Here is a 27,596-nt window from a genome sequence, read left to right as displayed (position 1 = left end):
TGGATATAGAGACTTCAGAAGCAATGTTGGGTGCCAGGGGCTGCTATCACTACATACTCTATTGGGTCCTCATCCCAAGAATGTCAGGCATTCTCCTTGAGGAAAACACAATCCCTTGGGTCAATAGACTGGTCATTGACTAACTACTGTAGTGATGCCTGGGTCCTTGGGCTTATGCTGTCCAAGGGGTGGTGGGCACTGGCCCCTTTTAGTTTCAGATCCTTAGGCCCCTCAGAGACAGATTGGGCATCAGAAAAAAACAGCATTTCTGGTTATATTTGGGCTTATGACAATAATCTTTGGGTGGCCTTGGGGACAGATTGTCCACTTAGAGAAGCTAAGATCAGATGGGTCTGTGACTTACAAGAAGCAGGTTTTATTGGCTCCAAATCCAATCCAAAGGACAAATCCAAGGATCTGTCACTTACTAGGCTTGGATACAAGCCGAAGGGAACATTCCCTCTCTTTGGAAAGTTAGCTTCTAAGGAAAGAGGGTAATAATTTTGTTTTGATTTGTAAGGGGGTTGAACTTAAGCATTTTTTTCAGAGAGATCTGTCTAGCCTCAAGAATTGGTATGGGCATTTCATTGCCTTTTTGTGTTTTTCTTCAGTCTTGTAGAAAATTTTCCATTCAGCTCTGGTCTTTTCATCAGGAATACTTGAAAGTCATTTATTAAATATCCATTTTTTTGTCTTGAATGATTTACTATGTAGGTTATTCTGTTGTTGTTTTTTAATAGAGAGAGCAGTAGCTGCTTGAGAGGAGGAACTATTTCTCTTTTTTACTTTTTTGTTGTTTTCTTGGGGGGAGAGGTTAGTATATGGGTGAATGTTTGTGTGTATGTGAATTGGGATGAAGTGACTTGCTCACACAGCTAGGAAGACTGAAGTGTCTGAGCTCACATTTGAACTCAGGTCCTCCTGACTTCAGTCCCAATGCTCCATCCACTGCATCATCTAGTTGCCCTTACATTATTTATAATTATAATCCTGGGTTGTGTATTTTTTGTCTCTTAGAATTTCATATTTCAAGCCCTCTTCTCTATCAACATAATAGCTGCTAAATCACATATGATCTTGATGATGGCCAGATGATATCTGACTGGTTTTTTTGGCTTCTTGAAGTATTTTCTCTTTGACCTAGGGGATCTGGAATTTGGCCACAATATTTCTCTGAATTTGCATTTTGGAATCTCTTTCAGGTGATGACCATCACGTTTTTTTTCAATTTTTCTTTTACTTTCTGGTTCTTGGATTTCTAGGATATGTAGTAACCAGAATGTTCTAAGAGTCTGTGTTTCCAACCACAAATATCTTGTTCTTTGAGAGTTCTGAGACTAGATATATTTCTATAGAGAACAAGCCTGCAGGAAGCAGAATGTTCTGAGAACATTTATCTCAAACACAAATGTCTTATCTCTGGAGTATTCTCAGAGAGTGTGTCTCCAGCCACAAGTAGCTTTTCTTCTGAGTGTTCTGAGACAAGATGTGTTTCCCCAGAGAGCAAGCCTTCAGTAACCAGAATGTTCCCAAAGACAGTGTCTGTGGCCATAGATGTCTTTTCCTCTGATCACTATTTAGTTGTTAACTTTTCCCCCCATCCCTAACCCTGACTGGAGATAAGAGATACACATGTATTACACATTGCACATATATTTCAAATTCATTGCTGAGTTGTACCCACTTCCCCTTCCCTTGCACACCCCTACAAAAGCATATGCAGGGCACTTGGGAATGGGTTCAGAAATGGGAAATTGGGAAGGGAAGAGACTGAGCAGCAAGTAGAATTGGACCTTTTACCAACAGTCCCAATTCCTTATTCTAGGAAACTTAGAACTCCTTCCTCTACCTCTCCTTTCCTCTCCATCTCTATGTTTTTTTCTAATCTTAATTGGGTAGAGAGAATATCATAACAGAAATAGATGCTTTATTTAATCCAAAAAAATAAGGTTCTGATTCTAACACATTTACAGAGCATTGTATGTACAGTGTTTTGTTTACATAAAGAACACAGAACAATCTTGAGAGGTAAATACGGCTATATTCATTTTACATGTAAGGTAACTGAAACTCAGAGGAAAAAAATGACTTTCACAGAGTCACACATTTACTACATGTCAGAAGCAACCTTCAAACCCAGGCCTTCCTGACTTATTCATTTATTCATTCTGTTTTTCACTAGAACATATTGTCTTTTTCTCTTGATTCAGTTGTTCACATTCATTAATTTAAATAATCACAATTTGAAGAAATTTGGGAATTTTTAAAAATAGCCATTTGCCATGTATATCTGGATATGAAAATGACTAGAAGAATCTAATTGAACAACAGGTTTTTCTGGGAATAGACATTTATCTGTATTGGCTACACAACTCTGACCAAAAGACTTCTAGATTTAAAGAGCTCTTAGGAGATGAGATAAAGCAAAGACTTAACTCAAGATGATGTGCTTAAATTTTTCCCACTTAAAAAAATGTTTTAATATCATGATTTTCAGGTGGGGCCAAAGAATAAAGTCAATGTTATTAAAGACTTTTTTATCCATAGACTTATACTATTTCTGTGTGCATCTCATCAAAACTAAGTCACTTTCTCTGAAGTTCCTAAGGTTGCTTGTAAGTGCTCTATGGATTTTGCCTAAGTCTCTACAATCTCTGTCAATGGAAGGTGCTGCAGGTCTTACCATCCCTCATTATAATGAGGCAGCAGAACCTTGGAGAGGGGAAAGAGTATCCCTATGGCCCCATGACTAGTAACTAACTGGGAGAGATCACATTTGAATCCAGATCTCTGCTTACTTCAAAAGCAAAGGAATCTGTGTTCCAAGGGGATTTCTTCAGCAATGTCATACAGTGAGAAAAACATACATGTTTTTATAGATAGATCTAAACATGTCTATACATACATATTCATATATATGTGTATATGTATATATACACATACACATATACACTCAGAAGATCTAAATATGGGTTATATTTCTGTCACTTACTGGCTCTGGGAATTAGGCCAAGTCACCTGCATTTCTAGTGTAGCACCTTGATAATCACAGATAATAAGTATGTCTTTGGTTGAAGTGTCTTAATTTGTAAAATGAGTGTTTATATGTGTATGTATATATATATATATATATGTATATATATATATATATATACATTTATATGTATACACACCCAAATAGTATATATTTATACACCAAATATAAATATTCTATATACTACATATGTATAAATATGCTATATAAATCCAAATACTAAATATAAAAATAAAAATAAATGGTAAATATCTATATATATTTTAACTACATACTTGTACAATGTTATTAAGCTTGGATTCAGGAGTGTTATTTCTAAAATGATGGAATTGTATTAGATCATCTCTGAGACCTTTTTCAGTTCCACTTCTCTTTTTTTATTATTTCATTGTTTTATCAAACCTTTTTATTTTCAAAACATATGCATGGATAATTTTTAAACATTGATCCTTGCAAAACCTTGTGTTCCAAATTTTCCTCTCCTTCTCCCCACTCCCTCCCCTAGATGGCAGTTAATCCAATATATATTAACATGTTAAAATATATGTTAACTCCAAAATATGTATACATATTTATACAATTATATTGCTGCACAAGAAAAATAAGATCAAAAAGGAAAAAAATGAGAAAGAAAACAAAATGCAATCAAATAACAACAAAAAGAGTAAAAATGCTTTGTTGTGATCCACACTCAATTCCCACAGCCCTCTCTCTGGGTGTAGATGACTCTCTTTATCACAAGATCAGCAGAACTGGCCTCAATCATTTCTTTGTTGGATAGACATTATCAGAATTGATCATTGCATAATTTTGTTGATGCCATCTACAATGTTCTCTTGGTTCCATTCACTTCACTCAGCATCAGTTTATATAAGTCTCTTCAGGTCTCACTGTAATCATCTTACTGATCATTTCTTATAGAACAATAATATTCCATAAAATTCATATACCATAATTTATTCACCCATTCTTCAACTTATGGGCATCCACTCAGTCAGCCCTATTTCTCAAAATAATTTGTGGAGTTAGAAGTTATTGCAGAACTCCCTACTATCCTATACTTTCCATGATCAAATGTGAAAGTCCTCTTTTTAACATATGATCCCTAACACAAGCTATTTCCAACCTCTTTTTTCACTTATTTCATGGCAATATTAACATATACTCTACATTTCACTTTACACAATAATTATTGCAAATACATTTACCTACTTGCTACTATTTTGCAATTCTGAATCTTTACATGGATATGCCTAGAATGCAGATCTACCTCACCTTAACCTCTTACATGCTCTAGATTCCTTCTAGACATAATGCAATTGCTCCTCTCTCTTTTCAAGCAACTCCTTTGAGCCACACTAAATACGAGGATCAACCCAATAGATAGACTTTGCAAATCTATTATATTTTTCTATGTGTAAACTTTCACCTTTCTACCTCTCCAAAAAAGAAAGAAAACACCAGAATTGTGAAAGGATATAAATATTAATAAAATGAAAATTCCTTGAGAGATTGTTCTCTCACTAATTTTTTTTTCCAGCATATGGAGAGACAGATGGAATAGACCTGTGATCTTTTTAACATAAAGAAACTCCTTGTGAGGAAACTCATTCTCCCCCTCCAGCCTCCAACATATCCTGCACCTTGTAAGATGCCTGTGATAAATAAAAACTCTGTGACTTGCCCAGGTTCCTACCAACAATCTGAATCAGAGGCAGTATTAAAAGTTCATTTTTCCTGAGTCAAAAGCTAGTTCACCATCAGCTATTCCACACCATCTCCCTAGCAATGAAAGCATAAATGAATGATTATTTTTAAATAAGCTTATTAGTTAACAAAGAGTTATGCTAAGCATGGAGACTCTGGGTGCAAAATCAAGACCATCCTTGTCCTCCAAGAGTTTACATTCTAGTTGGTTAAGATAAGAATTTAAAAAAATAAAGACCAAAGTAACAAATTCAGTAATTGGGGCTCTAGATCAATTTATTGGTGGCCTCTTTCCAAGAATGGTATTGTTTATTGGATTACTGTTTCCAAAGCAAGAGTGGAAAAGTGTATGTGCTTCAATATGGGGAGAATATGGTTGGTCTTCATAGGATAAAAGCTTAACTAACAGCATCTCTGAGCCATGAGTTGGTGCTGGTTTTTCCATTAAGTGGCAGAGACTGGAATGCAGCAGATGAACCATGAAGAAGAACAAAGCTCATTATTAACTGAACATTAGAACCTGAATTCAAATCCAATCTCAGACACTTCCTAGCTATGTGACCCTGGGCAAGTCACTTCACCCTGTTTGCTTTAATTTCCTGATCTGTAAAATGAATTCTAGTTCACAGAGGACACAGAAAACCACTTCAGTATTTTTTGCCAAGAAAGCCCCAAATGGTATCACAGAGAGCTAGATGTGATTGAAATGACTCAACAAAAATAATAACAACATAATACATGAATGAGAATTGCTGCTATAATTCACTTCTATTACTATTCTAACATTATTCTATTCTCTTGGTGTTACATCATTCAACCACACACCAAATTATCACTCATCTTCCCATCTTTTTTTAGAGACCAATCTCAAAGTAGACTTGTAATAAAAAGACAAATATAGTCTTAGTCTTAAGGTTAAAGAAACTGAAAAACCATTTTGTCATTCTGAAGTTAAGACAGAAAGGGGATGCTTTTATGCTGAGATTTTTTTTTCTGTATCACCTTGAACATAGTTATAATTTCATCTGTTTTGGCTTTCTGAAGCCAAACAAACAAGTATATATTTCAGTTTGATATTCTCTTGTAATCATGCAAGGAATGAAAGAAAGTTTCAGTGGATTCACTGATTTATTCAGAATAGCTTCTCTATGAGTTTTAGTGATAAACAAAGGGATGAATGATTTCCCTCTCCCTTTTTTTCAGCTCCTTAGTCCTAACTAGTCAGGTGAGAGAATGCAAAATCTTTTTATGAGCTATTCAAGAACACAACCCATTTTTATTGTTTTATCTTTTTAAAAAAATAGTTTTCTTCTACTGCTGCAAAACAGCAACCATGTCCAACCAGGATTTTATGAGTTACCTTTTTTCAAAAGCCCAGCACAACAGAGGCTTTCATCCTTTTTCAAAGACACCTACCCTGTCTGTCTTCCCTTCTGTTTGAACACTCGTGTGACTGCGAACATCATGATCTTCTTCCAGATCTGAAATATCTTCTAGCTCCTCAGGAGTCTAGAAAAAAAAATACCACAATTTAAAAATGAAGCTCTTCTATTAAGCACGGCTTCTAAAAGAGTGGCAAATCCTGAAGACCAAAAAGAAGGAGAATAAAAATAAAAATCAGACAGAATAGGAGAGCATTTATTTCATTAATCATTATTTATGGAACTGATAAACAATTTCAAGAACATGACAAATGTAAGAAAAATAGAATCAGTTGTTAAACCATTATGATGATTTTTTTTTGTTATTTACACAAAGCTTTCCCCCCCTAAGTATAGAATCAATAATATTCAATACCACTTAGACTATGGACATACCAATGAATTGTTCAGTGCTTATCATTATGATCATATCTTTCACCATTGCAATAATAGTCTTTGAGACTAATTTATCCACTCTTGTTGATGAACCTATTCCAGACTAACTAGTGAATTCTCAGAAGACATATTTTTTTTTTCTGTCTCTAGATCTGCACATCCAGGAAGAACTAAGGGAAAACTTGTAGGAACTTGTTTTCAGATGGCATAGGATGATCTCCATGCCTGGATGAAGCATCAGATACAAAGAGGGAAAAAATGGGGCTATTTATATACCATACAGATTGAGATCCAAACTAAGAAAAGGCAGCAAAATAAGCTTTAATAGCATATTATTAGAGCAGTCAACTTTGCTGATAAGATATTCACTGAGAAAGTCACATAAAATCAAAGCAATTAAGTGAAAAAAGCATTGGATTTAGACAGAGGAGACCTAGGTTGAAATACTCCCTCAACCACTTCTGGTTTGCGCTTCAGTTTCCTTATTTATAAGAAAGGTGGATTGATCTTGATGCTCTTCTCAGTCCCTGTGATATGGTTCTATAATCTCAATTTACATTTTTTTACTAGTCCAAATCAGGTGACCATTTTTATATTATCTATTTTTCTTAATAAAGTAGTCCTAGAACATGGTTAAAACATGGTTTCCTAATTCTAGAGATTTACTCAGCCCAAATATTGGGGAAAAAAAACCCAACTCAGCAGTCATCAAAACCAACACAGACTTGAGAAGAAATTTCCTCTGTAACATCTTTGTCAAATGATTGTTCATCTTCCACTTAAAGATTTCCTTCTTTTGAAAGGAACACACTATCTCCCAAGAGGGTCTACTTCACTTGAGATAATTCTAATAAACAGGCTTGTTTTCCTTATATGGAATTTAAATTTGTCTCTCCATACTTATTTAAAAACACTATACATCTACCCACAACACACCTAGTATACTTCCCCCAGTGAATCCAAAGGACATAACTTGTAACAATTCAATATCCATGTGTTTTCCATTTGTGCATTATTCAGTCATTCAATAAGTGTTTATTAAGCATATATTGTGGTTCAGGCATATCTGATTTTCTCTGTGATCTCATGAAGCCATACTGTCTGTGACAAGACATTTCATTTTTTTTTCTTTTTTTTCTTTTTTCTTTTTTGGTGAGTCAGGGTTAAGTGACTTGCCGAGAGTCACACAGCTTAAAAGTGTTAAGTGTCTGAGACCAGATTTCAACTCCAAATTTCCCACCTCCAGATTCTGTGGACTGAGTAGTTTTCTCCTAATAAGCATATACTATGAGTCTGACACTGTACTAAGTGCTTTAGATGCAAAAATGCAGTAATATTAATAATAATAATAATTTTAATTAAAAATTGCCCCCCCAGAGGTTGCCTATCCCCTAATGAAGGAGGCAACATGATTCATAAGATACATAGAAAGTTAGTACCATGGAAGTGGAGGCCATTAGCAGCAATGGTGATATGCTTCACATCATGATCCTTTGCTATTAAGTTCTTGAGCTATATTGCCAATAAATGTACGAATAATAGGAACCTACATGAAACGACCAAAGAGGCTTCCAATGTCCTTAGGTATTTTTTCTCTTATGCAGACAAGTAAAATGGATGATAGTTGGTGTGCGTTCCGTTCGTTAAGTTTACTCCAGCTTCCTGAGGAGCCTGCCCTGCATATCCAGCCCTCCACTTGTTTTTGTCACTGTCTCAAGCCTTTCCCCCCTAGTGACCCACCTAAGGAAGCCGAGCTGCAATCATCGCCAAAATAACAACCCAATTTCTAACCCACTAATGTCCTCATCTCGTGGATCTTTAAACAATGTTCCCCTTGTACTTGGATGGACTTCCCTGCTTTGGCTGGATCTTTTACATTTATTTAAGCTGACTCTTATCTGATATTAATTTTGCCGTTCCTCTGAGACCTCCAGCATGCTGAGGAATTTTCATCTCTCCTCTGATCTCTCTGTAGTTCTTCTGTGCTGGAACTGTCAGCTGATAGGATCCCAGTACAATTTACTCTCTCTTCATGAGAATTAATGGGATCAGTTCTCCACTTTGGAGTCCTGACCCAATTGGGCATTTCATTATTAGTTACTCTGGGGGTTCTCCATTTAAGACATCACCTTTCCAATTTCCATCCCTAATGTATCATCAGCTCTGTAGCATCTGAATTATTTATGTCCAACAAACTCCTTTTCTCTCATCTTGTCATTTTGCTGGGGAAGGCTATCAAGTTATTGTACTATGATCTGTTTCTTATAAACCTCAGCTATTTATTACTCGCCTCACCCTATATTCACTATATATGATTCACTATTTATTTTAAGAATTTGTTTAAGTCTAAAGCAGGAGTTGCTCAGCAGAGATCAAGTGCATATTTAACACGATGCATTTTTGGGTGGTAAAAAGTGTAACATATAAGGCTTTAGTAGAGGAAACTCAGCAGAATGTATAGACAACTGAAATTGGGGATAAGGAAGACTTGTATTCAAATCTTACCTTTGAAATACTCCTTATATGTGGCCTTGTAAATTATCATCTCTCAGATCTCTGAGCAATTCTTAGTATAGAATCAAAGTTATAAACTTGGAAAGGAATTCAGGGATCATCAAATCCAAGTCTCTTGTTTTTACAGATGGGGAAGATGAGATTCATTAGCAAATGTTTAGCTACTGGGGGGGGCAGGGGAGGGGGGAAGATGAAGTTGTGAGCCTCTATAACTCCGGGGCAATGGTAATATCTTTGATGGTAATTGGAAAGTTAGGAAGAAGGGAAAGTTTAATGGAAAGATAAGGAGTTTAGTTTTGGATATATTGAAATTAAGATTTCTATTTAATTTGATATGACCAATAGGCAGTAAGAGAACAGGAACAAATCGATATGGGAATCATGTACCCAGAAAAAATTAATGAAATTTACTGCAGGTTTTGAGGTCATCAAGCAAATTTATGAGGAGGGAGAAGGATTGTCCTTCAGGATATTAGTATATCACTGCAAGGATCACAGGGCTCAGAGCCAGAAATTTTGTGTCTCTGTGCCCAGATTGAGGGGGATGAGGGGGAGCACAGAACAGGAAATATTTCACTCCTGTCTTTGTAATTTTAAGATCTAACACACTAATACTAAACAATATTAACAATAATAATAATATTATAAAGACAGGGAGATAGAGAAGACCTACATGAACAAACTTTTTGGCCAAGTTGGTGAGCATCCATTTACTAAAGTGTTTCCTGATTCATTGGGGCCAAGTGACTTTCCCAGAGTCACACATTCAATGTATGATATGTACAAAGAGTGAATGAAGACAACTCTGTCCAAAATGCCATATCATGATATCTTTAACAATCATCACAATAATAATGAAGATGATAATTTATACATTTATACAGTGCTTTGCTTTGCAAAGTACTTTATTCATATTCCTCATTTGATTATTATATGAGCTAACTGTTATTATGATTCTCATTTTATAATAGCTGTTGGTGCAATAAATGGAGTTCTGGCATGAAGTCAGAAAGATCCTAGTTCAAATCCAGCTTCCACTACTTATTAGCTGTGTAATCCTAGGATGAGTCAGTTAAATGTTGTTTGCCTCAGTTTGCTCAACTGTAAAATGTAGAAAATGATAGCAGCTACTTCTTTGGGTTATGGTGAGAATCAAATGAGATGGCATTTATAAACATTCTGTCACAAAGCCTGATACATAATATAAATATTCATTCCTTTATTTCCTTTGTATGAAGGAGAAAATCAAAACAATATCTGAGATATAGCAGGTGATTAGTAAGGCTTGATTGGGTTAGACTGACTCAAATAGTATGGAAGGAGAAATAAAATAAGCCCCTTCTACTCTTCTTTCTTTTGAAGAAGATGACAAACATGAATAATAATGCTCAAACTTTTAAACATAGTTTTTGGCACTTTACCACAATGGAGGCTGTAAAAATTCAACAGTTTATTAAAAATTCAAGGACACAAGAAATTCACACACACACACACATGCACAGAGAAAGACAGAGAGAGAGCAAGAGAGAAGAAAATGGGCTGTACTGTTGTGGGGGAACAACAACATATTTTTATTGGTTGTCTTCAAAGGACCTCAAAGTGCTCTATAAATGTCATTTTTCTCCTTCTCTTCTCCAGGTAACAGAGAGAAGGAAAGGATTCTCAGAAGAAACCTTCCCTGGCAGTTACTTAGACCTGTCTGGAGGTGAAAAGTCAAAGGAAAGCTTTAGCATGGCCTGCTGACTGCCAATGAAGCTAGAAATGTGGAATACCACACGGGATACTTTTTGCTCCAATTGCAGGTACAAACTTGACTCAGTCCTGTAACTTCAGTGAAATGCACCACTGAGCTGAGATCAAAGCAGCCAAGAAAAGGAAGGCTAGAAACTTAAAGAATCGCTGGCGACAGATGCCACAGGAACTGTTCTGGTTGAACTTCAGATGGACTTTTTTTTGTAACCAAGGTGAATCAGAAATCTGGGCCAGCAGAAAGGAGCCCAACAGAATGATGCAAAATCAAAACAAATAGATTTAGCAAACAGATATTTTTAAAAGATGGAAAGAAACACTGGAGTGTTCACTAAAATGCACAATTTTGGAACAAGTGTATGTAGAGAAAAAAGCATTAGAAAATGTTTTCTATTGTGGATATGCATTCTCTTAAAACCAGTTTTTGACTGCCATATTGAGAGTAAAGGAATGGCTAATATCAAATAATGAGCAAGCAAAGAAGTAAAACAAAGTTGATTGAAGAATGGGTAAATACATAGTGTGTGTATATAAAAGAATATTAATGGGACATATTTTAACATATTTAACATGTATTGGACTACCTGGCATCTAGGAAAGGGAGGGGAAGGAGGGGAAAATTTGGAATAGGTTTTGCAAGGGTCAATGTTGAAAAATTACCCATGCAGGGGGCAGGTAGGTGGCGCAGTGGATAGGGCACCAGCCCTGAAGTCAGGAGGACCCGAGTTCAAATCTGGTCTCAGACACTTAACACTTCCTAGCTGTGTGACCCTGGACAAGTCACTTAACCCCAACTGGCTCAGCAAAAAAAAAAAAAAAAATTACCCATGCATATGTTTTGTAAATAAAAAAGCTTTAATTAATAAAATAAAAAAAATTAAAAAGAATAATAATGTGATATAAGAAATATACATAAATATATATATATATATGTGTGTGTGTGTGTGTGTGTGTGTGTGTGTGTGTGTTATTATATACACAGTGAAGTAATCAAGCCTAGAAAAGTCTGACAATGACCAGAATAATTTAAGTGGAAAGAATTATCACAATACAATGGAAATTGGATATTGCAAAAAACAGCAAGAATGAACATATATATCCTGAAGAAAAGACAGAAGATACTTCACCATGTTCTTTTGCAGAAAAAGGAAGTCCACTGCTGGGGTAATTTCTGTCTCAATATATGACTGTGGTCATATATGAAATGATTTTGTTTATATTTTTTCTTTTTATTTTCCTCTTAAAATTATTCTATATCAAATAGGTAGCTCTTTGGAAGGGAACTAGAGATGTAGAGGAACTATAGAAAAAGATAAATTTTATCTTCAGAAATCTTGGGGTCAATGTTGCAGTTCTCTAATTTATTATATTATCTGTGTGATATCAGTCAACTGGGCCTCATGTTTCTTATATGTTTTCTTGATGGATATTGTTGTTTCCATATGAAAAGTGTGTGTGTGTGTGTGGGGGGGGGTGTTGGTCTTTACATTTATCCTAAATTTGCCTTTTCACAACTTCTGCTTTTAGTGCTCTCTCTCTCTGTCTCTGTCTCTCTCTGTCTCTCTCTCTCTCTCTGGCTCTCTCTCTCTCACTCTCTCTCTAGTATTCCCCCACCCCTACATTTAGGCATATTTATGGAAGCAGCTAGGTTGCTCAGTAGATAGAGCTCTGAGTTAAAATCTGGACTTAGACACTACATGTGTGACATTGAGCAAGTCACTTAAGCATTGTTTGCCTTAATTGACTGGGAAAAAACATTGGAAATCACTCCATTATTTTTGCCAGGAAAATCCCATGGACAGTATGCAACACAAAATCACAAAGTATCAGACTAAATGACTGAATAACAGGAAGACATACATGTATGTTTCTGTGTATACACATCATGTATAATTACATATACACATATATAATTGTGTATGCATGTAAACATATATACTATATACACATGTATATATACATACACATAACTGTATACACATATATATGCAGAGAAAGACTTTTTCATTGGCTAGTCCTTTAAGTACTTAAATACAATTACTATGTTTTCCCTAATAATACAATTTATCTTCTAATTCAATTCCCCTTATAATTAATCAATCAATAATTCTTAAATTAGTCCTCATGTGACCTGTTCCTTTTGCCATCCTGATTCCTATGCTCTTATTTTCAAGCTTATGAATATATTAATAAAACAAAAATATTAAAATCAAACATCTCCAACATAAATGGATTTAACTGCTATAAAGGGACTTATGACCAAGATGCTCTCTGATTTAAAGATAGCTTGACATATTGGCTAGAGAATAGATAGGCCTTAGGACCAGGAAGGCCAAGCACTAAATCCTGGTCCTGACACATCCTGCTTGCGTAACTTTGGGCAAAACATTTCACAGACCAGTGCCCTATGAATGCTGTGGGATTTTGAATAACACAGGATATGATATATCTTGATGAAAGGTCTCTTCCCACCATAGAATTCCCCACACTGATGAAATCACATGTCCATTTCTAATTCCTCCTATTTGATGGATTTTTTTAATCAAAATATTGTTATAATATATTTTTAAATGTCCTCTAGTCCCATTACCATACATCTATTTCTCATTAGACTAAATCTACTCTCACCTTTCCCTTTGATAGAAATTTGACATTAATACTACATTAATTATTTGTTTCTAAGAATTCAGAAGTGTAGATGACTAAAAAGAAAATGAAAATATTGGTTTTCTGTGAATGAAGGAAATTCTCTAGGGAGCAACTTAACCACTGAGCCATACTTTGACAAAAGTAAATTAAGGGCTATAGAAAATATGTCCAAACTCAATAGCAAAGAAGATGTACAATGGATCTAGCATATGATTAACTACATGTCAGTTTGGGCAGCAAAGCCCTCAGCCCAAACAATGCTATTGTTAAATGTAAAGGAGGAGGGAAGAAGAGTGTTTTCTGTTAAGAAGGCCTCTAAGAGTCACATTTTCCAAGGATTGATAGCCTGTGTTAAGTTGGTATTGGGATGATTGCCAGCGATAATCATCATAATGTCTCCAGTTTATATAACTCATTCTGGAATGTGTGATGGAATTAGGAGCTACTTGATGCTTCAGTACTTACAAAGGAAGGGACAAAGAAGGGAAGGAATATTTAGTAAGTACCTACTATATACCAGGTACTATGATAACCTTATCATGTTTTAGATCCTGTAGAAATGCTGGGGATACAAAATAAAGTAATATAGTATCTGCTGTCAAGAAACCTACCTTCAAATGTAAATCTACATTTTTTTTTTGGTTTGTTTTGTTTTGGTGAATCAAATGGGGTTAAAGGACTTTCCCAGAGTCACACAGCTAGAAAATGTTGTGTCTGAAGTCAAACATAAACTCAAGTTCCTCCTGACTCCAGGCCAGTGCTCTATCCACTGTGCCATTTAGCTGCCCCTACTCTACACCTTTCTGTAATTGGACAACTCCACTTAGAACCTCTATGTAAGTAGGGTACAGAAACAAATAATGCTTCATTCTTCTCCAGAATATATATTGGGATTTCTTCTACTATACCTCCATACAGAGTACCTTGATCTCTCTTCTCCACTCCCTTCTCAACTTTTTTATGGATTGTCTTCTGCCTTCTGTTCTGCCTTCTGCCCACCATCAAGACCCACAACAAGAGGGAGTATTAATCTTCCTAATTGCATTTGTTCTTAGCATTTAGAATTTAGTGTCTGGCATACAATAAGTGCTTAATAAACATTTGTTGATATGACTTGACTGAATTGAATTGATTCAATTAGAGTAGCATGCATTAAGATCAAAGCTTTTTTAAACATCTTAGTCTGGGGGCTTCTTTTGAACAGCCACTATCTTTTTCTTTTCTTTAAATATTCAGTGTTTAACCTAATTCCTGATGGATAATAGGCACTCCACAAATGTTTACTGATTGACTTGTTGGTTAAGGACATACATAAAGTCAACTAGGCAGTGTGATAGAACGCTGGTTCTATAATCAGAGAGACCTGAGTTCAAATCTCAACATACACTACTTGTGTAACCTTGGGCAGATCACTTAGTCTCTGTTTCCCCCAGTTTCCTTAATTCTCAAATGGGATTAATAATAACACCTCCCAGGAAGCAAAGTGGTGCAGTGGATAGAACACCAGCCCTGAAGTCAGGAGGACCTGAGTTCAAATCTGGTCTCAAACATTTAACACTTTCTAGCTGGCAAGTCACTTAGCCCCAATGGCCTCAGCAAAAATAATAAAATAATAATAATAATAATAACATTTCCCAGGTAGTTGTGAGGATCAAGCAGAAAAATATTTGTAGAAGTATTTAGTACAGTACCTGGTACACAGTAAGTTTTATTTAAATGTCTTTCCCTGTTCCCCATAGAGAGCATGTAGTTGGAAAATAATTTCAGAAAGGAAGAAACTAACAATTGGGGAGATCAGAAAGTTCTGCAGAAACTGGGATGTGAACTGAATCCTGAAGGAAATCAGGAAAACTAAAAGGAAAAAAAGGTTCAAGTATCCCAGGCATTGGGGAGGGCCAATTGAAAAGGAAAGAGATGGGAGATGGAAAGTCACATTCAAGGCTCTTGAAACAGTTGAGTGTAGCCGAGTATCAAGGCATGCAGATGAGTAAGGTGTAAAAAGGCTGACAAGTTAAGGAGAGATCAACTTATAAAAAAGCTTTAAATGTCAAACTACATAGGATTTTTTGTTTAATCACATAAGCCATTGGAGCTCATTATGCAGGGATGTGACATGGTCAAAACTATGCTTTAGAAAAGACCTCAGCAGTTTATGGATTACATTGGGAAGGAACTTGAGGCAGAAAGACTAAGGAAGAGGACATTACTGCTGTTTCCTAGGTGGACTATCATGAGCAGCTTAACTAGAATTGTGGATTCATGGATAAAGAGAAATAGACCCATAGTAGAAATGTTGTGAAAGGAGAAACGACAAAATTAGAGAACTGCTTGGATATATGTGGAGTCAGGAAAAATGAGAAATAGAAGATGGCAGAAGATGTTATTGTCTTTAACAATAACAACAACAATTTTAAACCAGGGAGGATTTGGGGATAAAATAATATATTCTACTTTGGACAAGTTGAATGTGAAATAGCTATAAACATCCAGTTTGAGATGTTCTAGAGGCAATTGATGATGTGCATATAGTTGTTTTTCGGCCTTTGTTTTCAAAGCCCAAGGACCGTGGATGATATTCTGACTTGTCCTTGCACTGGATTTAAGTAAGGCAGAACTATGCAAAGTCATCAACCTCACACTCGAATCATCAAAGTCTAGTGGCAAGACAAAAATCAAGACAACTGATGATGACCTGGGATGCAGTAGATAAACTTGGCATTTTTTAAACATCCAGGTCTATTGCTCAGAAGAGACACTAGTCTAGAAATACAGCTCTGGGTATTATCTCCAAAAACACTAAAATTTAACATTTGGTGCTGATAAGATCAACAAGTAAGATAAGAGCTGAAAGGGAAAATTCTATAGCTTTAATGTTAGAACAGTCTTAGGCATTCCAGAGGCATAGTTCCTTACCAGCCTCCTCTGCCTTGCAGTGCCAAACAATATAGAGAGCACTGGATATAGCACCAAGGTCAGCAACTACTCTGATGGTAAATTATTTAAACTGAAAAGACTACAAACCAAGACTAAAGTAGAGGGAGAGTTTTACCTTGGCGGGTACTTTCTCCCTAGATGATGCACTCATACCTGGACAAAGCTACTTAAATGTTTGGAAGGCTTGAAAGCAAAGTGTGAGAGGGAAGAGGTACTAGACTGCCTACTAAAATGAAGATCTACAGAGCCATTGGGCTGACTACAGAAACCATGCCATGAAACTGAATCACTTCCATTTGAATTGTCTTAGGAAGATTTTAAAGATCATCTGGTAAGTTAATGTATTAAACACTGAAGTCCTTTCTTGATCTATAACACCAGGAATTAAAACTCTAGAGCAGTGAGTTTCAGTCCCATGGATTGGCTATTTGTTAGAATGTCAAATGTACATCTCTCTAAAATACTAAAATAACATCTCCCAGAGTGGGGTGCTCTCATTTAAAAAAAAAAAAAAGATGTGTTCTATGAGCAAAGCAGAATTGCGTAGTTAAAAAAAAACATAAGATACACAAATGTAGAAACCTTTGTTTAAAAAAAAACATAAGATGCACAAATGTAGAAACCTTTGTTTCTCAGGTGTTTATAAATAAACTATTTATGCCCTTTATGTGACAGGGTCTTCAAAGCTTTTATTGATCTGATCAGCCAAAGCTGGCACACTGTACCTTTACTACAATAAAGTGATGTTATTTTATTCTTCTTTGAGGATAAATGACAACAGCCAATTAATTTACAATGTCACCAACAATGCATGAGTATGAACTATGAAGCTGACAGTACTGATGTAATAAGAAGGATAATTAGGCCACAATTGTATACTTTAACAATTCTTGAGGAACTGCTCAATCAGTATATAAGGATAAACACTTGGAAGTTTCTGTGTAAATACAAAAGCCATGGTGACTGATAATATATGAAAACAAATGTCAAAAAATTTCAAACAAGACTAACTGTAATCAGCTCATAGTAAAGACACTTATTTTAAGAAAAGCTCCCTTTATCCCTATGCTCTCTAGTGTTTTTTTTTTTTAAATGGGAATAGTTGCTGTATGTTGTCAAAAGCTTTTACTTCATCTGCTGAGATTATTATATGATTTTTGTTGGTTTTGTTATTGATATAGTCAATTACGGTAATAGTTTTCCTGATATAAATCCTTCTTGCCTTCATGGTATAAATTCCCCTTGTTCATCATGTATTATCCTGTTCATAAGTTGATGTAATTTTTTGCTAATATGTTATTTAAAATCTTTGCATCAATATTCTTTAGGGAGATTGGTCTGTAATTTTCTTTCTCTGTTTTGACTCTTCCTGGTTTAGGTATCAATCCTGTATCATCAAACGAATTTGACAATACTCCTTTCCTATTTTTCCAAATAGTTTACATAGTGTTGGAATTAATTTTTCTTTAAATGTTTTATAAAATTCACTTGTGAATTCATCTAGCCCTGAATATTGTTTCTTAAGGAGTTTCTTAATGACTTGTTTAATTTTTTTCTAAAATGAGACTATTAAGTATTTTATTTCCTCTTCTATTAACCTGGGAAATTTATATTTCTTAAATATTCATCCATTTTGGCTAGATTGTCATACTTGCTGTTATACAGTTGGACAAAATAGCTCCAAATAATTGCTTTAATTTCTTTTTCATTGCTGGTAAATTTCTTCTTCATGTTTGATGCTGGTGATTTGTTTTTTAGCTTTTTATTTTCAAAATATATACAAAAAAAGGTTTCAGCATTCAGCCTTGAAAAACCTTGTGTTCCATATTTTATCCCTCTTTTTTCTCCTACTTCCTTTCTTAGACAGCAAATAATCCAATATATGTTAAACGTACAATTTTTCTATATACATTTCAAAATTTATGCTGCATAAGAAAAATCAGATCAAAAAGGGAAGAAAACAAAAAGCAAGCAAACAACAAAAAAGTTGAAAATATTGTTATGATCTACACTCAGTCTCCACAGACCTCTCTTTGGTTGCAGATGGCTCTGTCCTTCCCAAGTCTGTTAGGATTGGTCTAAAATCACCTCACTGTTGAGAAAAGTCCATCCATCAGAATTGATCATCACATAATCTCGCTGTTCTTGTGTAAAATGTTCTCCTGATTCTGTTCATGTAGCTTAGCCTCAATTCATGTAAGTCTGTTCAGGCCTTTCTGAAACCATCCTTCTAATCATTTGTTTACAACAATAATATTCCATAACATTCACATAACACAACTATTCAGCCATTTTCCAACTGATGGGCATCCATTCAGTTTCCAGTTCCTTGCCACTAAGAAAAGGACTGCTATAAATTTTTTTGCACATGAGTCCTTTTCCCTTTTTTATGATGTCTGTGGGACACAGGCCCAGTAGAGATGCTGCTAGATCAAAGGGTATGCACAGTTTGATAGTCCTTTGACCTCTGCCACATTATTATATTATAGCTGCTTCTTATTGCAACTTTAAATCATGCTTTCATTCCACTGTTTAATTCTAGACTTTATTAGATGCTCCTTAGAAATGCTGTATGTTTGGGGAGGAAAACAGAAAGTCCATATTTTATTTTAGTAATTAGTGAGAGCCCTGATGCTCATTTGGACAAGTCAGGCTAGTTGAAGGGTGAATCAGTTATAACACATTCACGACTCCAAGTCCAGCTCTGGAGGAAATGTGGCTAGATTTTTTGCTTCCATATGTCCTTGAACCTGGTGTGTTACATGAATTAAATCTAGACAGAGATAAAATCATTTGATAGTGAGAAGGAGATTGGAGCCTGCATCTCCACATGCAGTGCAAACATTAGAGACAACATAACAAAGGGACACCTTCTTAGCCTGCTCCCTGATATGACACACTCACTCTTCTGTTTAGATTTCTGCCTTAGGACTTGTGTTCAGAGATCTGGAAAAGACTTTAGAAGTCATTGAGTCCAAACTTCATTTTACAGATGAGTAAACTAAAACCCAGGAAGTTGAAATGATGAAGCATATTGCCAAAGGTGGCAAAGGTAGCGAGTGCCAAGAAGTAGTTCTTGAACAATGCTCCTTTTAATGTAGTGTTTGCATCTAAATGCACATACTCACACACATATGAATAAAAATACATGTCCATGTACCAATTTCTACCTGTGCATAGAAACATAGATTGTATGATATATAAAATGTATGTTTACATGTATGTAAAACAAATGGATATACATGTATAATGGTTAATCTATATTTTAACACATTTGAATATAATTCACAACATCAAGCAGTTTAATAAAATATGTATTTGCAAATCAAGGGAGCAGAATATTCAAAGAATCTGAAGGTTTTGGCGCTCCTGCTTTAACATGAGAATTAGAAAGTGGTACTATTATTTGGTTGGTCTTGGTTGTAGTAGTCAGATGTACCATTGTAAGACTTCTGTCTTTTAATGCAGATTAAGACAGTTCTGAAGTAGCACTTCATACCTATTAGACTTCCTAAGATGACAAGAAAAGATAATGATTAATATTGAAGAGGATGTGGGAAAACTAGGACATTAATAAATTGTTGGTAGAATCGAAATGATTCAACCATTCTGGAGCACAATTTGGAACTATGCTCAAAAAGTTATAAAACTGTGCATATCCTTTGATCCAGCCATATCTCTACTGGATCTATATCCCAATGTGATTATAAAGGAGAAAAAAAGGGACCCACATGTGCAAAAATGTTTATGACTGCCCTTTTTGTAGTGGCAAGGAACTGGAAACTGAGTGGATGCCCATCAGGTGAGAAATGTCTAAATAACTTACAGGGTATGAATGTAATGGAATATTGATGTTCTATAACAATTAATGGGTTTATTTCAGAAAATCCTGGAAAAACTTATATGAACTGATGCTAAATGAAATGAGCAGAATTAAGAGAACGTTGTACAGAGTAGCAAGAGGATTATATGATGATCAACTGTGATGAACTTTTTTTTTGGAACAAAGAAGTGGTCTATGTGAATTCCAACAGACTTGTGATAGAAAGGGTACTGCCCTCTTCCCAAGAGAGAACTATGGAGATTAAATGTATATCAAAGCATAGTATTTTTTTGCCATTTTTTGTTTGTTTGCTTTTTATCTCTATTTCTTCGGTGTTTTTTAATCTGATTTTTCTTGCAGATTGCTTGCTATCTTTTGAAGGGAGCAGAAAGAGAAAAAAAATTGGAATACAAGGTTTTGTAAAAGTAGATGTTGAAAACTATTTTTGTGTGTATTTGGAAAAAATAAAATACTATTTTTTAAAACAAAAGGAAAATAGCTTTTAAAAAGACTTCTGTCTCTTTTACATGTAACTATCTGTGACCATGGTCAAATCACCTCACCCTTCAGTCACACTAAGGGTCTCCTTGGGAAGAAAATTATTGGAAGAGGAGAAGGAGAAGAAGTGAATGGAATGGTTAGAAACCAAGAGAATCTCTGATCACATTAAAGAGTTGTCCCAATAAATTTGACAGATATGAGCTTTTCTTTGAAGACATCTGAGTGACAGGCTTCAGAATGGAATATGGTGATGCTCATGGGCAGATTGCTGAGAGAAGGCAAAGAAGCTTTGAAGAATGAAATGAGACTTAAGAAGTTAGACTCTTTGAAGGGAAGTCATCTCCATTATGATCTATAAAAGCAAAGTGACAGATCATATTATCACCCTATGATTCCATAGCTCCTTTGTGAGGATCAACAGAGATAATGCCTGCAAAGTGTTTTCTAAATTTGCTATATGGCAGTTGTTATTATTCCTGTCATTCCATGTCTCAGATCTAAAGTCTCACTTAACAATTAACGACGCAAAAAAGATGGTCCTCTTTGTTTTTAGAAGAAGCTGAGAGTCTCTAAAAAACACTGCATAATTTCTGAAATTCTATCAGGAATTTATTAAACTCATATGTCTTGTGCTTATCATCATCAATAATAATATTAATATTATTTTGTTTTTAAAGTTCTTCTAGTCACAAAGTCCTGCTTGCTGATCCTTACATATAACATTCCATCCCCTGCTTTTTTCTCTTTGCTTAGGCTGCACTCCATACCTGGAGAGCTTATCTTATTCAGTTTGTCCCCTTAATATCCTTCACTCACTTCAAGTTTTATTTCAAACACCATCCTATATATGTGAACCTTCTTACTCCTCCTCCCATTCTTAAAACTTTCCATTCTATTCCCCCAAATTACTTTGTCTGTATATATGTATATAGACATAAATATAAACACATTTCTATTTAAACGTTTCTGCCAGAGTGGAATACATGCTCTCTGAGGGTAGGGACTATTTCCTTTATGTGTGTATGTGTTTATCTTTAGGCACTTAATATCAGAATATCAGAGGCACTTAAAGTACTTACTGAGCTAATTGACATACAATTATGATGATGCTGTCTCAAAAACATTACACCAGAAACATATATCTTGTCTACTCATATAAAGGGAAACACATTGCATTTTTCAGAATATTTTTCCTCACGTGGCATTTTACCCCATAACTAAAGTCATATGTTCTAGAAACTATTTACAATTTAATCAATTACGTTCCTGATAGCATTTTCTTTTTGGAGATGTTGATCCTAATCCCTCTTATCCTATTTCTTGTGAATGGCTTCCAGTGAGGGACTCACTGATTTTCACCTGGTGCTTCTCTGATGATAAAATCTTAAACCTGATTTATTAGCAACATTATGAACACAATAATAAGTGAAAAAAAAAAAACAAGCCTGCTTTCAGCCTTCATACTTATCTTGCTTCTTATTCTTTTAAGCTAATCTTTTATGATCTGGTATTCAATTTGGAAAATTGACATTATATTTAAAAAATCAACTTGACAACTTTGATATTTGGCCAGTGTGCTTAACTTGGATTCTCAGAAAAATATGGACCATATTCTTAGAGAGAAAACATAATCTAGTAGATGGGTATCTAGTCTTGGACATAAGAATACTGGCTTCAAGTCTTCCCTTGGACACATACCAGCTTGATAGCCTTGAAAAGGTTACCCTTCACTCAGTACTGGAAAAAAAAAAAAGGTTTTATCTTAGGAATGATTTGTAATAGATTTTTATTAGTGGAGGGAATTTTCATTATAATAGTAGTTGTTTAATCATTATTCTGTATATTGGCATTCCTCCCTCAACACACACACACACACACACACACACACACACACCCCAGTTATATTTGTCCTAAGGATTCTGAACAAATGGTATAATGCAAATGCTAAAGAATATGTGAGCATTCAAAGGAAGAGCAAGTTTGGTGAGTGATTGTGAACACATTCATATGTGTGCATTATCAGAAAGGTCCTGTGTGCAAGTGTGATATATTTGTGTTGCAACCCCAGTATGTAGTATAAGAACAAGCACTCTTTTTAAATCACTCCATTTAATAATAAATTGCTTTTTTTTGTTTGAAGTACAACTTAGTGGGCCTGGGTTTGGAGTCTTGGTTCTGTGTAATGTCCTCTGTAAACTTAAGTTTCTGTGTCTACAAACAACAGGTTTAAACTACACTATCACTTTGTTACTCTAAATCCTATGATGACATAAGTGTTTCATCCTTAAATGTGAAATTCTTAAAAAGCACTGTTCATTGTGTCATCCTTCTCTGGTAACACAGAACTGAAGGCATAAAGAACTGTTTTCATACTGAGGAAAAAATCCATCACGCTCTTCCCTGTTATACAGAGATTTAGTGATAAGTATTATGATAATGTCTGGAGAGCATGGTGAGCTCAGGGGGAGAAAGGTCATCTTTAGACACACATTGATATTATTCCATGGCATGAACAAGGAACAAAGCAGAAAACAGAACGCTAAAGATGGAACATCAGTCACCTGCCAACTCCAAATTCCCCTAGTAAGCCTTTTGAACAAAGAGATGGAACCCAATTATGAGGGTTTCCTCTTTCTATTTATTTAAAACTGATATACAGTGCCAGTTACATTTTGACAGTTCCATTTGTCTTCATGATCTGCCTTCTCCCAGTAGTCCTTAAAATAAATAAAATAACCCGCCACTTAGAGGTCACTGATTGTTGGCATTGTAAAAGTTTAATAGCTCATTAAGAGTCATTCTGTCCCACTCTGCAAACTACCAACTGTATGCTTTAAACAAAAATGGGATTTCCTTACTCTTCTCAATTGCCTCAGGCAAAAAAAAAATGTCAATTTAAAAAGTCTTGTTTCTTTTTCACACTTTCTTATCAGAGCAATTTTTTTTTTTTTGTATTTCCTTTTAGATTTCTCCCTAAGAACTAAGACTGGTCGACATAATATTTGAATCATCTCTAGTAACTAAATAAATAAATAAAACACTTCTTTTAAATTGGGATAGATATCTCAAGAATAAAATTCAGATTAAAAATGATATAGTAACACCTTTTTTTAAGGGAGAGAGTATACCATTGGTACTGTTACTACCTCATTCCAAAATCATTTAAGTAATTTAAATTTGCTCCATGGAATATCACCAGTCAAATTTATAAGATTTAATGGTTCTTTGAAGTCACCCTAAAGTCTTGCTCCTATTGCTTGAGAGCTTATGATCTCCTTCAATGCAAAATACTCCTGCTCAGAACTTGGACAGGGTAATGAAATATCACTCTTTATTTTACATCACTAGGAAGATAAATGACTGTGTTCTAAAGTAGAAAAATACATATATTCATGCGGATTGTGGGAAACTTCCAAATTAAGTGATAATTAAACATTTCCCATCTGATGTTTAATATACAATGTCACCCGTTAACTTGTTGTTCATTCATATCTTATCATGTCTGATTCTGTGATGCCACTTGGGGTTTTCTTGGCAAAGACACTGGGGTAGTTTGCCAATTCATCTTATATGTGAGGGAAATTGAGGTAAATAGGACTAAGTGACTTGTCCAAGAGCCAGATTTGAACTCAGGAAGATGAGACTTTCTGACTCCAGACCCAGTGTGCTATTCACTGCCTAGATGCTTTTTATCCATTCTTTGAATGCATAATAACCAATTATGAATGAAAGTAGGACATAAATTCCTTGCAGTTAGATTTTATTTCACATTTATATTTGTTTTTCAACAATTATTATGATGTCTAGCACATAACAAGCACTTAATAAACGGTTGTTGGTTGATTAATTGCTTAATGGATAATTTTTAGCTAATAGATCATAATTTTTTAGATGGAGAGCATGAAGGGTTCTTAGAGGTCCTTTGGTTCAACCTTTTCATTGTTCATATTAAGACTCTAAATTCTGGGGACATTAAATACATTGCCCAAGGTAATAGAGCTAGTGAGTGTAAATATCAAAATTCAATCTCAGGCCCTTTTCTCATTTTCACTTCATAAGTCTCAATTATAAGATGACATAGGACTCAATGGAATTTTCACACATCAGAATTGGGAATTAGTTAGGATATGCATAAGTCACATTTACAACTGGGGAAAGTGAGATTTGGAAATGTTCAATGACTTCTGCAAGTCATACAGCTATTTTGTGTAAAGTTTCCTGGAATTAATCAATCAGCAAGAATTCATTGAGTACCACTCTAGGGCAGTGAGGTGGCACAGAAGAGCTAGCATTAGAAGAGGAGTCAAGAAGACCTGAGATTTAATCCTACCCCAGCCAGTTACCAGATATATGACCTGGGGCAAATTTTATATGCCGGGCTTGCCTCAGTTTCCCCATCTGTAAAACTAGGTTGATAATAGTGCCTTACCCAATAATTCAGAGGAAGACGGATAGGCCATTACTGTATGTACAATATTATTATTCCATGGCATGAACAAGAAACAAAACAGAAAATGGAAAGCTAAAGATGCACCATCAGTCACCTGCCAACTCCAAATTCCCCTAGTGAGTCCTCTGCAAAGATATGGAGCCTAGGTATGAAGGTTTCCTCTTTCTATCTATTTAACACTGATCTACAGTGATCTCACTGGGCTCCCAAGACTGTTGAGAAGATCGGAGGAGATGAGAATTGTGAAATCCTTAGCACAATGTGTGGTACAAAACAAGCACTATAAATGTTAGCTAGTGTATGTATTAATATTATTACTATGTCTCAGGTACTGTGTTTGGTACTAAGGATGCAAAGTTGAACAAAAAATACTTTTTTTTTAATAAGGAGAATCCAAGTACATATTTATATAATATATAGATATGTATCCATGTCTATATCAATAACTATATTATGTCTATCATCTATACTTATACCACAAAGTTAGTATATATGTTTATATATATACACAAATACACGCATACATACATACTTGCATACATATGTTGTAGTTAATAGAATCAGAAAAGTCTTCATACAGAAAATGGTACCTAAGGAGCATCTTAAACAATGAGAGGGGTGCTATGAGGTAGAGACAAAAATAGAATGTATTTAAATCATGGGGGATAGCCAGTGCAGAGGAATGATGAAAGGAGATGTGCTGGGAGGAACAAAGCCATTTTGACTGCAGGGAAGGAGATGAGCATCCGTTGTCTTTCCATGCAATCTCCTATTAACAATGAATCATGGTGGCTCTTTACCATCTCTAGGTTCAAATGTAGAAAACTCTTTTTGGAACTCATGTAGAAACTAATCTAGTACCCTCCTACCTTTACCAGACTTCTTGCACATTGCTCATCTCCACATATTCTGTGTTCCATTGATACCATTCTCCTTCTTGGTCTTTGAAAAAGACAACCAATCTCAAAACTTGACATTTCATTAGCTGTCTCCGAGGCCTGGAACTCCCTCCTTTCTAGCCTGTAGCTTCAGGATTGCTTCAATTTTGAAGCAAAGTAGCATCTTTAAAAATTTTTTTCCTAGTCAAAAATAATTGCAAGAACACAGGAGGCTTCCCTCTTCATTTACACACACACACACACACACACACACACACACACACACACACTATATATATATATATAAATTTGTAATTGGTGAGCTCTTTGAAAATAGGAAAATATTTTCTTTTTCATTATATCACCATACTTATCACAATTACTAGTGCATAGTAGGCACATAGTGAATGTTTGTTGACTGACTGTGACTAAAAAGAGACAGGTTGTGGGTAAGATGACTTGAAGTGAACATTAAAAGCTAAACATAACGTGTCTTGAAAAAGACTAGTATGTTAAAATCATTAGACATTGTATGAGAAAAAAGAACAATCACTTCTGGAGAATGATTAATAACAATGAAAAGAATAATAATAACACACACAACTCAGAATCTAATGTCACGTTGATTTTTACAAAGCACATTATTAACAAGATCTCAGTCCTCCTAAAAACTTTGTCAGATAAGTAATGCTTTCATTACAATTTTCCTGTTAAAAAATGAAGACATTTCCACGTTAGAAATGAGACTCAAAATATAGATGTTACTAAGAAAAGATAGGTAAAAAATAAAAGACAAGTATGTTTTAATGTTAGAAAATAAGAAAAGGCTAAAAATAAGGATTCATTCTTTACATAAAATGTAAAATGTCAGGGCAGTTTGAGGCTAGTGAAAATATTAGCCAAATTGCTGGTTTTATAGATCTCAATGTATACTTTGAAGGGGGAAGTGGATAGGAGAAGGGAGGAAAGAAATGCAGACTGATTCAGGCAATTTCCTGGAATAGAAAAATTATATAATTTAAAGTATTTCCTACTGGCAATTTATCATTAGTTGGTTAGAGGTCATTCTACTCACAAAGGACAGTAGATGATTGGTATTTTAAGGAGAGCAAATTAAATAAATGTGATTCATTTAGTAAAAATTCACTTTAATGAAAATGAGTCATAAATATATAAACCTTGTGATATGTATTATTTCAAAAATCTGTGCAAGTTCTTTTGGAGTTATAAAAGAAACTTCCAGTGATGCAAACATCCATCCATTTATATTGAGAGAGAAGAATCCTCATATTTAATGGAAAACCCAGATGTGCATATTATTCAGAAACATATTACAATACATATGGGAATGGAACATTGATGACAAAGTAGAAATCAAGTTGTTTCAGAGTTGACAAGGAATATGCTCATTGCACAGCAATAAGAGAACAGGCTTTAAATTCATAAGACTTGGGTTTTAATATTCCTCTGCCAATTAAAACTTTGAGTAAGTTTTTAAACCTCAATGGTATTTTTTCCTCATCTGTAAAATGAAGGAGTT

The 27,596-nt window shown here is 35.0% G+C and overlaps 1 protein-coding gene across 3 annotated transcripts in view; it reads right to left on the bottom strand.

The window, feature by feature from the left end:
- The window catches only part of CTNNA3 (catenin alpha 3), a 1,956,715-nt gene that overhangs the window by 243,376 nt on the left and 1,685,743 nt on the right, over positions 1 to 27,596 (bottom strand). For all 3 annotated transcript variants that reach the window (XM_031949475.1, XM_031949474.1, XM_031949476.1), the window contains one exon: positions 6,158 to 6,250. In XM_031949475.1, coding sequence (XP_031805335.1) covers positions 6,158 to 6,250 — 93 coding nt within the window. The remainder of the gene's footprint in view (positions 1 to 6,157; positions 6,251 to 27,596) is intronic.

Source organism: Sarcophilus harrisii, chromosome 2 (genome assembly GCF_902635505.1).
Source record: "Sarcophilus harrisii chromosome 2, mSarHar1.11, whole genome shotgun sequence".
Lineage (NCBI taxonomy): Eukaryota > Metazoa > Chordata > Mammalia > Dasyuromorphia > Dasyuridae > Sarcophilus > Sarcophilus harrisii.
The sequence above is the reverse complement of the archived record's forward strand: the minus strand, read 5'-3'. Positions and strand labels throughout refer to the sequence as shown.